The sequence below is a fragment of the Enhydra lutris genome, unplaced genomic scaffold (genome assembly GCF_002288905.1).
Source record: "Enhydra lutris kenyoni isolate GAN:26980312 unplaced genomic scaffold, ASM228890v2 scaffoldscaffold15, whole genome shotgun sequence".
Lineage (NCBI taxonomy): Eukaryota > Metazoa > Chordata > Mammalia > Carnivora > Mustelidae > Enhydra > Enhydra lutris.
This window is the reverse complement of record NW_019154099.1, coordinates 47,068,744-47,084,495: the sequence shown is the minus strand read 5'-3', so window position 1 is coordinate 47,084,495 and position 15,752 is coordinate 47,068,744. Positions and strand designations below refer to the sequence as shown.

The window sequence follows — 15,752 nt, the reverse complement described above, 5'->3', positions numbered from 1 at the left end:
TTGTTTACAACTGATGCTGACATCCACAGATACCGGCCAACTCCTGCATTCATGTTTCTCATCCACCTCCCCAAGGAAGATGGAAAACCACGGATTAATCCATCCATGATGATTTACAACCTTCCTGATGCTCATTATACGTATGGGCTCTGGTAGTATCACATGCAAACCGTCGGGGGGACCGGCAAGAGAAAATCTCTCAATAAAAAGTGTCTGTTATTTATGCCAAAGTTCCAGGAGGGCCCCCAAAGCATTACACAAATACGGACTCCTTCTCTATTTTCCCCATAACCGGAGAAACCGTATCAATAATCCACCACAAGAGTTTAGACTTCCTGGTGTGAGTTCCTAAAATTCTTTGCCCTCAATAGGAAGATGATGCATTGAAACTCTGTATTTGCTTTGTGTGCAACGTTAGCCATTAGCCACATGCGGCTCTTGAGCAAAGGAAATATGGCTAGTCCAAAAGTGTGATTTGTTGTCAGAGCAAAACAGAAACTTGAGGACTTATTGCAAGAAACATAAAGTAGCTCCTTAGTGATATTTGTATTGATTACATATTTAAATGACCATGTTTGGGATAGAATGGGTTAAAAATTTGCCATTAAAATGAGTTTCGCCTGTTTCTTTCTATCTTAATGGACTTACAGAACTTTTTAAATTGCGTTTGTAGTTCCCATCACATTCCTTTTGGACAGCACTGCCATAGACCGAGGGGTTTTACATAAGGGGTTGCATTCAGACCAAAACTTCAACTCTGGGGGAGGCAGTACAGATTTGTAGCCTGGGCTCTTTGCCATACACCCCAGGATCCTTATCTCATAGATGGGATCATAACCATACCTGTATCTTAGGTTTGACGTAAGAATTAAGCGACAATGTGTGAAAAGTACTTAGCCTAGTGGCTGGCACATTCAATCAGTGTTAACTTCCATTTGCATTAAATGGAAAGAGAATCTGATAATAGTGACGAAGTTATGATGACTTTGATGGGGAAAATTCTAGGCCTGTGCTTGCTACTAGGGTCCATTTTGGCAGGAATAAACTTCCAGCTGTGTGTACCATAAGGATGGTCTTTAAGACGGGATTCTTTAGTGACTCCAACACTAAGAATAGTACAGTTTCTTCCTTAGCCATTGACTTGCTTTTATTTGATTAAAGGATACGGTCCACCTCATACTGATAGCTAACAGAAGGCTTAAAGGAGGGCTGGCACATTCGAATGCCAAGGAGTCAATAATTACAAGTGAAGTTTACTTTTTTTTAAATTTTAAACATAGAAACTATTTGCCAATAAAATATTTAGAATATATATACTTTCAAAAAAAATAAACTTCTGATCATTTTTTTCCCCTTGAAACACTGTCTTATTTGTCTTTCACTTTTTCACTTTTAGTAGAGACACAGGTAGAGAGAAACAGGTCTCTATTATGAGAAAAACAGCCATACGATTTGATAGATGGCGAGCAATACTGACTTCAGAATCAGGTCAACTACAGGGGAGATCAGGTGGGCCTCAAACTAAACCTTGAAGGCTTCACCCAAAACAACTCAGTCTAAACATTCTTTAACTCTAGCCAATTTTTGCCATCCAGAACACAGGACCAGGCTGGTGTTATCTTCAGAAATTGTAGAAATCCGCATTTTATGTCAACCCTCCCCATTAACATTATTTGAAATCTTAAAGAATTCATACCAAATAAAACATGTCCCCGGGCCAGTGAGGACTAAGGTCCACAAGTTTGCAATCTGGCTTAGAGCCAGACTTTTGGCCCAACGGTGAAGATTGCCCAGAAGTGCTCATATTTTCAGTCAGCTTCATTCCTGCCTCTGCTTTATGTTTATACCTTTTTTCCCCCTTTATGAACAAAACAAAACAACACAGACAAACAAACAAAAACACTGCTTCTAAGCTCTCTGGAGTATATATAACCCAGTCAGTACATTTCAACAGTGAAATATATGATAAGGAAATCATGGAACTCTCATGTATCTTGGCATTTCAGAGTGCAAAGCTAGTAAAGCTAAATACATATGCACACACAAACTCCTTGAAACAGTTGTTTCCTTTTCCTAGCAAGAATGTCCAGGCGATGGGGCACCTGGATGGCTCAGGCGTTAAGCATCTGCCTTCGGCTCAAGTCATAATCCCAGGGTCCTGGGATCGAGCCCTGAATCGGGCTCCCTGCTCAGCAGGAAGCCTGCTTCTCCCTCTTCCACTCTCCCTGCTTATGTTCCCTCTCTTGCTGTGTCTCTCTCTGTCAAATAAATAAAAATCTTAAAAAAAAAAAAAAAAAAAGAATGTCCAGAGGGTGACCATTTGTGACAGATCCCCAGATATATTGGTAGCAAAGTCTTTAGGTTGTGAAAGAATTCTTTAAGAAATAAGAGGAATTTTTAAAGAAATGCTGTTGATGTGGAGAAAAACTTCTGATGTTAAAGAGAGGTTAAAGCAAAAAAGTAGAATTCAGTATGAATCATCCCACAGGATTTAATAATATGTAATTTAAAAATATATGAGGTACAAAAAGACGAAAAACACAAACTTCTGACACTGATTATCTTTTAACTAATCTTTGACATTGGTTGGGTGGTGGGAATTTAAGATTATCTTACTTTGTTCTTTGGGCTCTTCTGTATTTTCCATATTGTGTTTCTAGATGAGTATTTACTGATTTTACAGTCCGAAAACAATATGAAAAACGCATAAAATTATTTTACTAACTACCAATAAAAATAAACAACTAGGTGATCAAAGCTAGGGTAAAAATTTTATTTAAACTTTCCTGGTAATTTGAAGGGCAAAAAAAAAAAAGTCTATTTGGCTTCAGTGATTTGTCAGATTATCTCATTTCCTGAATTCATTTGGTTCCATAATCACAATACAACTGATAAACTATACACTGATCAAGTGGGAGAGCAGGGATAACTGGGAGTTGGAGGTCTTACAATGAATCCGACAACTGGCATATTGGACTGGAAGAAAGCGATCACTTTAACAATAATTAAAAAAAAAATCTGCACAAATAAAAAAGACTTTCAATCTGGATTCTATCTGTCATCTTAGCCAAAATGTCAGGGTACTTTTTTCTCCATTCCAAAATATGTATTTCTGGTATTTTATGGAAATAGTATCATAAATATTTTATATAGTTATCTTCTGTCTACAAATGCAGCAGGATATTATAACGTTTGTCTTTTCAATAAAATGCTTTATTGCAAGTACAGTTACATTCTCCTTAGCCCAGCTTCTCATTGGAGCACCACAAACCTAAGAAGAGAGGAATGAGGATGTCTGCAGAGCGCCTGGTTCTCTGCAATGGTTTAAAGCACGATAAAATCTTAGATTTCTCACTAACTGCTGTCTACTTTCATTGAAAAACAGTGAAATGAATGCTGCCTTATACTTAGATACACTTTTAGTAAGAAATGGGTTTTTAGAAAGCCAAGAGCAAAGGAGGAAATTTCTAACATTCATTATTTATCAACTAGTATATTTCTTTAGGGAGAGACTCATATTCATAAGTACTATGAGAGTAGTATGCAGAATAATAAGTATTCATAATTAATAGATTTACAGATGCTTAAAATGTTGAATGGATTTTTCTGATTGCAAAATCCTATCTAGAGTGAACACAGAGAAGCCTTCCTTCCTGACTTTTTAAGACACTACAAACTGAAGAGGATACAATTTCCATATAAAATCCTGCTTCTGTAGAGTATTAAACGCGACTTTGGCATTTTTGACATGCAGCATATTCCTGCAAGGACGACAATGAATTTTTTAAAAATCTGTTTATGCCAGTCGCTAAAGTGTCAACTGATGTTAACTTGAAATATCTATTGATTGAGGCCACCGTCTTACTTACATCTGAATGTCAAAGTCACCATTATCCCATTACTGACATTGTGAACTGTCCATTTTCACTCTTGGCTCTCCGATTTAGGCACAAGAAAATGTAGTTTCGACACTGTGTGGGATGATTGCTATTTGCCGAGCGTCTGGGATCGACCCCGTTGTGTTTGGGCGATCACTCATCAAGACGAAGAGATAAAATGCATACACATGAAGGGGAATAATCCTTGCTTGTAATCATGAAGATAACAATGGAGAAAATGAATGGCAGGTAATAACATATCCCCCATCTTCCACACAATCAGATACCTGCAGGACCTAATTCCTCATTTATAAAAAAAAATACCAATATGTCATACTCTATGTAAGTTCTGCTTCACCATGTCAGCACTTTTAACGCCATAGATCTGCCAAGCTTTATTAAAATTCTTTTTCACATGGATCTGGGCTTGTCAACTTCTACGGCGCACGGATACAGCCTCAGAGAACGTCCTTGTTACACTAAATCTCTGAAGACAGGACAAGAGAGAAATCCTCCAGTCTTTTAAGTTTGGCCTATCAGAGCACACAGCCCGTGGTGTCCTGTCAGCACGGAGGATGTGCTTTTGCACGTGTAAGTAATTACAACACGACTGTGGTTCGAATATCGTTACACAGAACCTTCTAGTAGGAGAAGCGTGCACGCATTCAGAGATATGAATCCAAGAACAGAGCTGGTGTTGACACTGGAATCAAGTGTCAGGTCCGGTTTTCTTTATGAAGCCATTTCAGAAGCAGCATTCTTTGAGTTACTGTACTAGAGTTTTATCCTTGGGCCTTTTTTATTTGTGTTGTACCCTAATTGGCACATTTCACCAGTGGCCATTCCCTATTAGGAACAAAGACGTCTGCCTGTAGCCACGTTTTCCAGGGGCCCCAGAGGAGTTCTCGGACTTTCGGGGCCAAGGCAGACAGTAGATGTGTCAATCAAAGCAGGTTTACAGGAGCCCAGGAAGGTAGTGAACACAGAAAAGGCGCCCCAGGGGAAAAGGCTGGTTCAGGAAGCCACAATAAAGAAGTAAAGGGAAACTGCACGCAGGAAGGAGAAAGAAAGCCCGGACACACCAATAAAATCAAGCCAAATACATTATTTTGTATTCTTAGCATTATTCTAGAACAGTACATCTCAGACTAACTGTATGAGGCTCCAATGATCTCGACAGGCCTTGGCAGGCGGTTTGATTCTTCCCAATACGTTAGGACCTGATACCTGATCTGACGGAGCTTAACTAAGATGGAGATCCAATGAGGAGACTCACCAGGCAAGTTCAACGATACTCAAGAAAAAGTCCGCTGGTGGTGTTTAGGATGCCGGGGCCATGTGGAATTGCTATCAAGACTTTTTAAATGCTTTCAATCTTTGTTCTTATCTTATTGCAAAACCCTATGACCCTGCTCAGGAGCGCCAGCCCATGGACCAGGCCTTGTTCAGCCTGTTCTAGAATGTGTAGCGAGTGGCAGAAGACATAACTTCTCAACCACTGAATACCAGTCTGGTCACACTGAGCTTGCTAGCTAGTAACATCCTAATGGCCAGATCCCAAGGTCTGTCTGCTCTGTGCTCCCCGTGTGACTATCTGCAACATCTGATATCACCGATTACTCAATTTCTGAGATTCTGCTCCCTTTCCTTTCAGGACAATATGCTTTTCCAGCTCTTGTCACCTGTCTTCTTTCTCTTAATTCTCTTTAAATCTTTTTATGCTTTGATGTTTCCTCTGATCCTATTCTTTTCTCTCTGTAGCCAAATGGTATCAACCTTTGCCAACAAACATTTACAGGGTGGTGATTCTCAAAACTAGTCAGCAGGCAGACCGCTGTTATTAATGCGAACAACATTGTGCCATGAACTGTGCTTGCTGCTGGGGAGAGAGCCTGAGAAGACACACCACCTGTACACTTGCTGGTGTGTTGGTCTCCCCCGGCGTGCTCTGCACTGTGCTCCGCCTGTGCGGACCCACATCTCATCACTGCTTATCTGGGCCGTTGCAAGATTCCCATCACTGCACCTGCCAACAGTCTCGCATTCCAGATTACCATCCCCATGGACCATCTTTTTAAAGTGAGTGTCTGACCATATACTTGTCTTTTGAAAAATCACTGTTACCCCTTGCCTATGCCAAGTCCTTCACATTCCTGAACTAAAATATGACCCAAATAATATGGTTCCAATCGATCTCCTGGCATCCTGTCCAAAACACCATGACCTTTCAGGATTTGTGCCTTTGAACCTGTTGGGCCCTTGGCAAGAAAACCTTACATCCTTTCTCCCTCTGTAACACCTATTTATTCTTTAAGTCTGAGTCTGTCGCCTCCTTTACAGTGCTTTTTCCAATTTCCCAAGACAAAGGGGGACATGTATTTCTCTGGATTCACACAGTGTTCTATACACATCTCTGCCTTTGCCCTTATCATTTGCACCACACTTGAACGTTTGGATAGTCTTTGATTTCCTCAAGGACAATGCTATTTGTTGTTATTTCCTGTTTCTTGTAGAACAATGCCTGACATAGTAAGTGCTCAGCATACCTTTGTCCCTCAAAAATACTAGAATGCTTCTAACCACAGAAAGTGTTGTTTTTTTTTTTTTAATTATGCAGGCAAAATAGCCATGCACAAAATGGTTAGTGAAATAGTTTTTACTCAAGAGTTCAGTGTAGGTCCCCAGCTTAATGTGTAGCTATTCATTTCTTTGTATTTTATGCCTCGGGGACACCCTCTGTTTGCAGCTTCCTGCACACATCAGTTGGTTTCATCCTTCTGTGCTTCTGCTCGCCGTTGCCTTTGCCTATAGCATCCTTCCCCGTGCCGGATACCCTCGTCACCTGCCCAACGCCCATGCATCCTTCAACATGTGGTTCAGGCTCCTGTGCCCCTGGAAGTTTTACAGCACACGAGATGAAGCTAGGTCCCTCTCCTTTCTGTTTCAGGACTTTTATTGCACAATTCTCTCAGTACACATTGATTCTCTGTGTGTGTCTCTCTCTTCCCCATAGTACCTGCAAATATGTTAACTTGCTTGATTGTGGTATCTCGAGAACTTACCAATAATACTTGACATATAATATACAATGAGCAAGTGTTTATCGATGAGGGCAGAAACTAATCGCCAGAACGCCTCCACTTTTGTAAGAATCCACACTTGGATCAGATGAATATTGGGTTATTACAACCACTACATCTTGGACCGTAGAGGAGAGGAAGACTATACCTGTTAGGAACAGTCAGAACTGTGGTTCACAGACTTTTCCTAGCTCTGCTTTATTTAGACAGAGTTAAGGAACTCGTTAACTTCTCTTTCGATAGGAATAAAACTTCATTATCAAATGCAACAGGGAGAAAGTGCTCATTTTAATGGAATTCCAGTAGATAGTATAATTTCTAAATAAAATAGCCTAACTGAGGTATAGGTATTAGAAAGAGACACAAGCTACAAAAAGAATACACAAATAGTTTTTTTTTTAAAGATTTATTTATTTTAGAGAGACAGAGAGAGAGAGTGGCAGGAAAGTCAGAGGGAGAAGGAGAGAGAATATCAAGCAGACTCCTGCTGAGTGCGGAGCCTGGCTTGGGGCTTGATCTCAGGACACTGAGATCATGACCTGAGCTGAAACGAACAGTCAGAAGCTTAACCACGGCCTGAGTCACCTTGGTGCCCCACAAAATAGCTTTTAATGCATTGGAAATAAACGGCTTCATTTTCCTCAATTTCTACCCTCTTCTTATCTCAACCATTTTTAAAATCCATACACCTAAACTATATATTTTCAAGAGAACTTAAAATTAATGGGAAATTTTGACTGTTTTAATCAAAATAACCAAAGTGTTTTTTTTTTTAAGTTTTATTTAAATTCCAGTTAGTGAACATTTAATGTAAAATTGGTTTCAGGAGTAGAGTTTAGTGATTCATCACTTACATACAACACCCAGTGCTCATCACAAGTGCCCTCCGTAATGCCCACCACCATTTTGCCCATCCCACCACCCACCTCCACTCCAGCAACCCTCAGTTTGTTTTCTATATTTAAGACTCTTACGCTTTGCCTTCCTCTCTTTTTTTCCTCTGTCCACTATGTTCATCTGTTTTGTTTCTTAAGTTCCACATATGAGTGAAATTATATGCTCTTTGTCTTTCTCTGACTGACTTACTGTGCTTAGTTAACCTCCTATGCTCTAGCTCCATCCACCCTGTTGCAAACAGCAAGATTTCATTTTTTTGATGGCTGAGTAATATTCCATTGCATATATACACCACCTCTTCTTTATCCATTCATCACTTGATGGACACTTGGGCTCTTTCCATAGTTTGGCTACTGTTGATAATGCTGCTATAAACATTGGGGTGCATGTGCTCCTTTGAATCAGTATTATTGTATTCTTTGGGCAAATACCTGGTAGTGCAATCATGGTTGTAGGGAAGTTCTATTTTTAACCTTTTTTTTTTTTTCCTTTTTAAGATTTATTTATTTATTTTGGGGGAGAGTAGATGGAGAAGGAGAGAGAGAGAGACCGAAGCAGACTTTGCGCTGAGCCCAGAGCCCAGCACCGGGCTCAGTCTCATGACCCTGAGATTATGACCTGGCTGAAACTGAGTGGCACACTTAACTGACTGGGCTACCCAGGTGCCCCTCTATTTTTAACTTTTTGAGGAACCTGCACACTATTTTCCAGAGTGGCTGCACAAGTTTGCATTCCACCAATAGTGTAAGAGGGTTCCTCTTTCTCCACATCTTTGCCAACATCTGTCATTTCCTGCATTATTAATTATAGCCATTCTGACTATATCATCATGGTTTTGATTTGTATTTTCCTGATGATGAGTGATGTTGAGCCTCTTTCATGTGTCTGTTGGCCATCTGTGGGTCTTCTTTGGAAAGATGTCTTTTCATGTCTTCTGCCCATTTCCTGACTAGATTATTTTGGGGGGTGTTGAGTTTGACAGCTGCCTTTTTATTTTCTTCTTCTTCTTTCTTTTTTTTTTTTTTTTAAGAGAGAGAGAGTGAGCAAGCAAGCAAGCAGGGATGGGAAGACCAGAAGGAGAGGGAGAGAATCCCAAGCAAACTCCATGTTGAGCATGGAGCCCAACATGAGGCTGAATCCTACTACCCTGAAATCATGACCTGAGCCAAAATCAAGAGTCAGACACCCAAATGACTGAACCACCCAGGAGTTTGATAGGTTCTTTGTAGATTTTGAATACTAACCCTTTATTAGAATGTCATTTGCAAACATCGTCTCCCATTCCTTAGGTTGCCTTTCAGTGTTGATGATTATTTCCTTCTCTATGCAAAAGCTTTTTATCTTGATGAAGTCCCAAAGTTAATTTTTGGCCGTTCTTTCCCTTGTCTCTGGAGACATGTCTAGTAGGAAGTTGCTCCTGCCGAGTTCAAAGAGGTTGCTGCCTGTGTCCTTCTCTAGGATTTAGATAACTTCCTGCCTCATATTTAGGTCTTTCTTCTATTTTGAATTTATTTTTGGGTATGGTATAACAGAGTGGTCCACGTTTCATTCTTTTGCATGCAGCTGTCCAGTTTTCCCAGTACTATTTGTTGAAGAGACCATCTTTTTTCCATTGGCTATTCTTTCCTGCTTTGTTGAAGTTTAGTTCACCATATAGCTGTGGGTCTATTTCTGCATTTTCTATTCTGTTCCGTTGATCTATGTGTCTGTTTTTGTGTCACTACCATACTGTTCTGATGACTACAGCTTTGTAATAGAGCTTGAAGCCCAGAACTGTGATGCCTCCAGCTTTGCTTTTCTTTTTCAAGATTTGGCTATTTGGGGTCTTTTGTGGTTCCATACAAATCTTAGGATAATTTGTTCTAGCTCTGTGAAAAATTCTGGTGGCATTTTGATAGGGATTGCATTAAATGGTAGACTGTGTTGGGTAGCACTACACCATGGTAAATTTCATACATTTTCAATGAATTATATTAATGATCTATTTTCATTGTAATGGCTCTTAGCACTAGTATTTTGTTACTATTTTTATCATGAAATTATTTATTTATCAACTGCAAAGTACTTTCTAAATATAATGTCCACAGCACCATCATAAAAGCAGCAAGCATGCATTATTTATGCTGACTTAAAAGTTGTAAACATAGAAACATTATTGATAATTTTGAAAGACCTATCTAGTCTTCCTAACACTGTAAATTACTGAAGTAACCTACATTGAATAATCATCAATTACAGAAGAAAATACACTAACCACAGAAGAACTATAAAAAGGTTTCATTCACCTAAGACCTTTCTGTGGTCCTTTTCATTTTTGGATGACTCCACAGAAGTTAACTCCAATTAGAAGATCAACATAAAAGGCACAAGACAAATAAGTCAGGTGATAGCTACAACAGGTGGTCTTACCTTATATCTTAAATTCTGTCCCAAAAGCAAAGAGCTAAATAGAATACCATTTCTCTTGTAAATTTTATCCATGGTAAATTCTTCAGAATGGTTTTCCACTGCGATCAGAGAAGGCTCTCAATGGATGTATTTCATAGCCTTCATTTCATCAAATTTGATGATAAATTTTCTCAGCCTTATAGTCCATCAACCACATTTATTGAAAATTGACTCTCTGTTTATTGCTTTCTAGGCATTACATTGTTAATGCAAAGCTGTTTACTCAGGTAGATGAACCAGCCAGGAGGCTCTTCATACAAAAACAACAATGTGTGTAGCAGACATGGCAGGTGTCTACTGATGAATATATTCTGGTCTTCCTAAAGACTAAAAGCCAGACTTTCTTGTCAAAGTCATGACCCACAAGAAAGAAGGATTTTAGGTAGATGGATGGATGGATGGATAAGTGGACAGATAGATACATAGACAGACAGGCAGAAAAAAAGATCCATGGCAGTCTTTAGCAATAGTGCAAGTTCTCTGGATCTCACCTCTATTATCCACCGCACTCTCTGGAAAGAATCATTGAAATGACTTGCATAGCTGATGTAGTTGTATTGACATAATTTACAGTGTTTATCCATGGAACTCACTTTTATTAAAGCAGAAAGATGGGAAAATCATGTCTTCTTTGTTTAAATGGCATCAGGACAGATCCGTGAAGACACAAGAGTCATTTCTCTATTTGCCTTCGTGATACATAGTTGAAGCTTGGTCTAAATAGACAACCTGTTAACACCTCTTCAGGCAGGCCTCTGTCTGTGGGCTTCACAGTGTCTGACAAGCTGACATCCTTGTTTCTAGTCACGAATGGGTGTATATATATAAGGGCACGAGAGTGGTGTTGTCAGAAAAGGACAATGTTAAAGAATAGTCCAGATGCTTTCTCTCCAGGCTACAACACTATCAAAATTTGTTTTTTATTTTCCTTTAAGGGCTTTGCCTTCCATGCCTACCTAGTATCATTCAGCACAATATGGGGCATGGAAAGTCAATGCTTAAAAAGTCAGGAGCAGCAGTAAACCTGATAAACTAAAGAGGGTAACTCGAGGACTTGATCATATCTAAACTAATGAAGAGAATCAGAGAGGAACAATGGCAAAGTCCTTCCCCACTCCAATCTTTTTCATTAAAATGGTTGTAAATCCACTCTCCACCCACCACACAGCCTAGAGCTTAAGACAGTATGTTATCAATAACCTTAGAAACCCCTGTGTATCCTTCATATATAAAATCTCCAAACCTAACCCCCAAAGGTAATGACCATCTGATGTTTGTGTTTACAGCTTAAATTTTTTTCTCACATATATTTTATTCCTAAATACTGCATTGCTTCATTTTATACAGTATTTGAACTTTATATATATTGTATGCTTTGGTGATTTTCTTCTCTCAAAATAGGGTTTCTGTGATTCATCCACAAGTGTGGCTATAGTTCACTTATTTTCAATGCCACATAGGATTTCATGGTGTAAAGGATTCATGATGTAAAGGATGGGACGTTTGTGATCTTTTCACTTTTCATGTTATTGCAAACAGTGCTGCTATTAACATGCGTTTACATATCTACCTGTACACGCATGTACATGCCTACCTGATCCATTCCAGGGGTAGAAATGGAGTTTTGGAATATGCACTTTTTCAATGGTACAGGTATTTTCTAATTGCTATCCAAAGTGAACCTGTCCACTTATACATCCGCCAATAAAGTATGCAAGATACCAAATCTCCTTATTTTGTTGACCCTTGGCACTAGATAAAAATAGTCATTCAAAGAGAAAACGAATCCTGGCTAGCTGACCACAGATGCTCACTCCAGAATCGTTCAACACTTCTAAGAACCGGATCTCCATCGCTTCTCAGCCTTTTGGCTAAGATCAAGTGTAGAACCAGATCTCCCGTTACAGTTACTTAAAATTAACTAGCTTCATTCAGTACCTAGAAGAAGACAAGGCTTTTATCTATAAGGTGGCAAAGAAGAAATTTAAAAAATAACTGTGTTGATACCTACAAAGTATTCCTCCATTCTTCTAGTAAGAAAATTCCCTATGATATCATGTCAAAATATTTGTGTCAAATGGCTGTGTTTTGCCAAAGAGATAAATTTCCCAGTCAAAACAATTAATTAGAAGCTATTAATGACATCTTCCCCAAGACTTAGTAAGCCACTGAAAGAGAGAAGAGAAACTGAAAGAAAAAAAAAAAGTATTCTCCAAATCAAGATGCAGGAGATAACCTAGTTTGTTGATTTCCATTTGGGAATTCTACCTTGAATTCCTTCCCTCTTCTGCAATCATTTCATCAACTTTAAATCACTCAATGGACCACAGGGAGGTTTCTGATATATGAACAGCCTATATCTCCAACGCCATTCTTCCTTCTCTGTTTAATTTATTTAGCCCTGTAATATTTTATTCTTATTACAAAAAAATACTTTGGGTGCTGAAAATTATCAGCACACCAATAATCCTAGTAGATCTCTTTCTGGTTTACCCAGCTACTGACCATCTGGTAATCATTAGGAGAGAAAGCTCATTGGTAAAAATGTTTAAATCCTTGAGTCATAAGGTATTTTCTTTTTCTTTTTTTTTTAGATTTTATTTACTTATCTGACAGAGAGGGAGAGAAAACACAAGCAAGGGGAACAGGAGAGGGAGAGAAACAGGCTCTCTATAGAACGGGGACCCTGATGCAGGACTCGATCCTAGGACCCTGAGATCATGACCTGAGCCAAAGGCAGATGCTTAACTGACTGAGCCACTCAGGTACCCCCATAAAGTATTTTAGAAAAAAAGATGCTCAGCTTCTTTTAAACCGCATATCTCTATCTGTATCTCTCTCTCTTTCTATCTATCTTTCTACCAGAAGGTAGTGCACAAATGTCAACCCAGGATTTATGATTTGCCTAGATTAGGACTCATGAAACTCAGAGCAGACAAGCCAATGTCTGCACGGAACAGTCAACATTCCATGGTCACAGGACCACAAACGACATCACACACCCACAGCAGTTGCTCGGCAAATGGATGTTACCCATGCAAGGATCAGGAGAAGCATGAGCTCAGTGTTCTTTCTCATCAGGTCTGGAAAAAAAAAAAATGCAAAGCCATACTCTACTGGTGGTTGCTCCATGATGTCAACCTCTAGGCAAGAAAGACTAGTAGATTAGATTTTCATCTACAAAGACCTCAGACTGAGATAGGGAATGATAAAAGGGAGGGGGGCATCTCTGGGCAATTGTTAATGCTACCTTCTGAGAATTGGCAGTGGCCTCTCCCAAGGCTTTTTAGATACTTTGCTAGAAAACACTCTCTTGTTGCACCAGAACATCCCCAGGCCAAAATATTTGCATATAATTATTATTCCCACTCAGCCAGAATCCAAGTAAACAATCAAGGATGTTGCATTGCATACATCAGTCCATGCTTTGAATTTCTTATCTCGTGTTGTTTTAAAAGCTGGTTGTGTGTTTCTTTCTTCAACAAAAGCAAAGACTTCAATTTGAAGCCCCGATAACTAAAGTTATCTTTATTTTTTAATTTTTTTCAAAAAAGCTATCTGTTCAAGAATATATGGGGTATATGTTTATTTCTTGTACTTTTCTATATTTTAGACTTTCCCAAGTGATATTTCCTCTTGCTATTCCACCTGGCTAATTCTTTATTAATCTACTTTTGGGGCTCTAGTTCCTTTACTGCTAGAATATTATTGATTTTCAGTTGAAAAAAAAAAACATTGTTTTTTACATCAGTATCACATGCCCCTTATATTATTAAATCCCATGTGACTATCATTTTTAGAAACTTCTTGAAAATAGTCTTTCCCTATGCCCACATCAACTGGGTATGGACATGTAATTTAAAAATGGATTGCTATGAAATTTATAAATAGTGCCATGGAGAAACACTTTTGAAGGGTATACACAGTCTTCATGCAAGATGCAAATACTGAGGACTTCAAAGTGGAGTAAAAGAAACATGGTAGCATGGTACCCATAGTTATGAGAAGTGTGTAGCTCATTGCCATAGCAATAAGAAAGTAGTTTTGGGAATTAATCTTTGTACAAATATGACCTTTTTAGGCGACATAATACCAGATTCCCGTTACGTATCGTTTTTACTTTACCTCTTAGAGTAATCACCTTCCAGTTTATTTGTGGGGCTGACCTCATAAATGGGCAAGCCCATCTCCTAAGGACAGTTGCATGTCAAGGAAGAATTTAAACAAAGGCAAATATCCTATACACAGGAAACAGTCAATGTTTAAAGAAAGCAGTGGAGAAAGACCCCTTGCATTAAAGGTTTAGAGATATCCTCAAGGAAAGGCATGATGGGTATTAGTCATTTATCTTGCTTATAAGCCCAATGTAGTATGTGGCATTGAATTACAAAGCTAACGGATAACAAAAGGAATTCTCCGCCAGAATCTATACTTTGTATTCCTTATTCCTCCCTAATCCAGTTGCACAGGTGTTAGCAAAGGGATCTTCCTCCACTACTAAGGAATTTGGCCACTTTCACAAGAGTGATAAAGAAGAAGAAATGCCAGGAGCTGCCCTTCCGAACAGCAGCTTGTCTCTACTTGCAGACCGCATGAAGTCTATCGCCTTGTGACTTCCTCGAGGATTAGAACCTCCAGATGGACTGTTTCACGACTATTTATCATTCTGAAAACTCTGATCACAAGTGCCAAGTGGTCCTGGTTACAAGACACCTGTTTCCGCACCATTCCCGATAAAAGCTTCTCTGCTATATCGCTGATGAATGCTGGCATTATGTTCCAAACATGGAATGGACTGAAATCCTGTCTTCTCTCACACAAAGCAAGAAAAGAAAAAAAAACAAAAACCAGAATTAAACCTTGACCTTTATCTGATTTCTCTAAGAGCAAGGTCTGCTGTAAGGGAGAACTTTCACCTTGAAAAAAAAATTTTTTTTTTTGAACGGTTGTTTTAAAAACAGAGCGAAAGAGGAAGAACAATTAGAAAGACGGCAGATTTTCAATTACCTTGGAAACTCGGTTTGCAACTTCTCTGCCCACAGTGAGCCCCTGAACAAAAGTCCGGGCAGCAATGAAGGCGCGGGTGACCTGAATTTTCAGTTTCCGGGGTACATCTCCAAACGGCTTCAGCTGGTCTGTGTACTTGCTCACACATTCCAAGTAGTCCTCGCTAAAGTGATACTGTGGGTTGATGAGCTGGAACATCCGTTCCAGGAGCCGAGCCCAGAAGTCATTGAGCATCTCCTCCAGATTTACGTTGCCCCCAGTATAGTATCTTTTCAGCTCTGTGAAAAGATCCTGGAACACTTCTGAATTCTGCATGTACAGCATTCCGTAGGTCCGTACAAACATATCGTTCAGTGACTTTTCTGCATTCTCCAGGAGCTCTCGGAAAAATTCTGGGAAGAAAACGAGGAAACCGTTACGAATGGGTGAGATCTGGAATGCC

General features: G+C 39.3%; 1 protein-coding gene across 1 annotated transcript in view; it reads right to left on the bottom strand.

The window, feature by feature from the left end:
- Positions 1 to 15,752, bottom strand: part of LOC111146965 (glypican 6) — a 1,144,597-nt gene that overhangs the window by 517,817 nt on the left and 611,028 nt on the right. Inside the window, exon 3 of the mRNA XM_022502741.1 lies at positions 15,311 to 15,702. Within this exon, the coding sequence (XP_022358449.1) occupies positions 15,311 to 15,702 (392 nt within the window). The remainder of the gene's footprint in view (positions 1 to 15,310; positions 15,703 to 15,752) is intronic.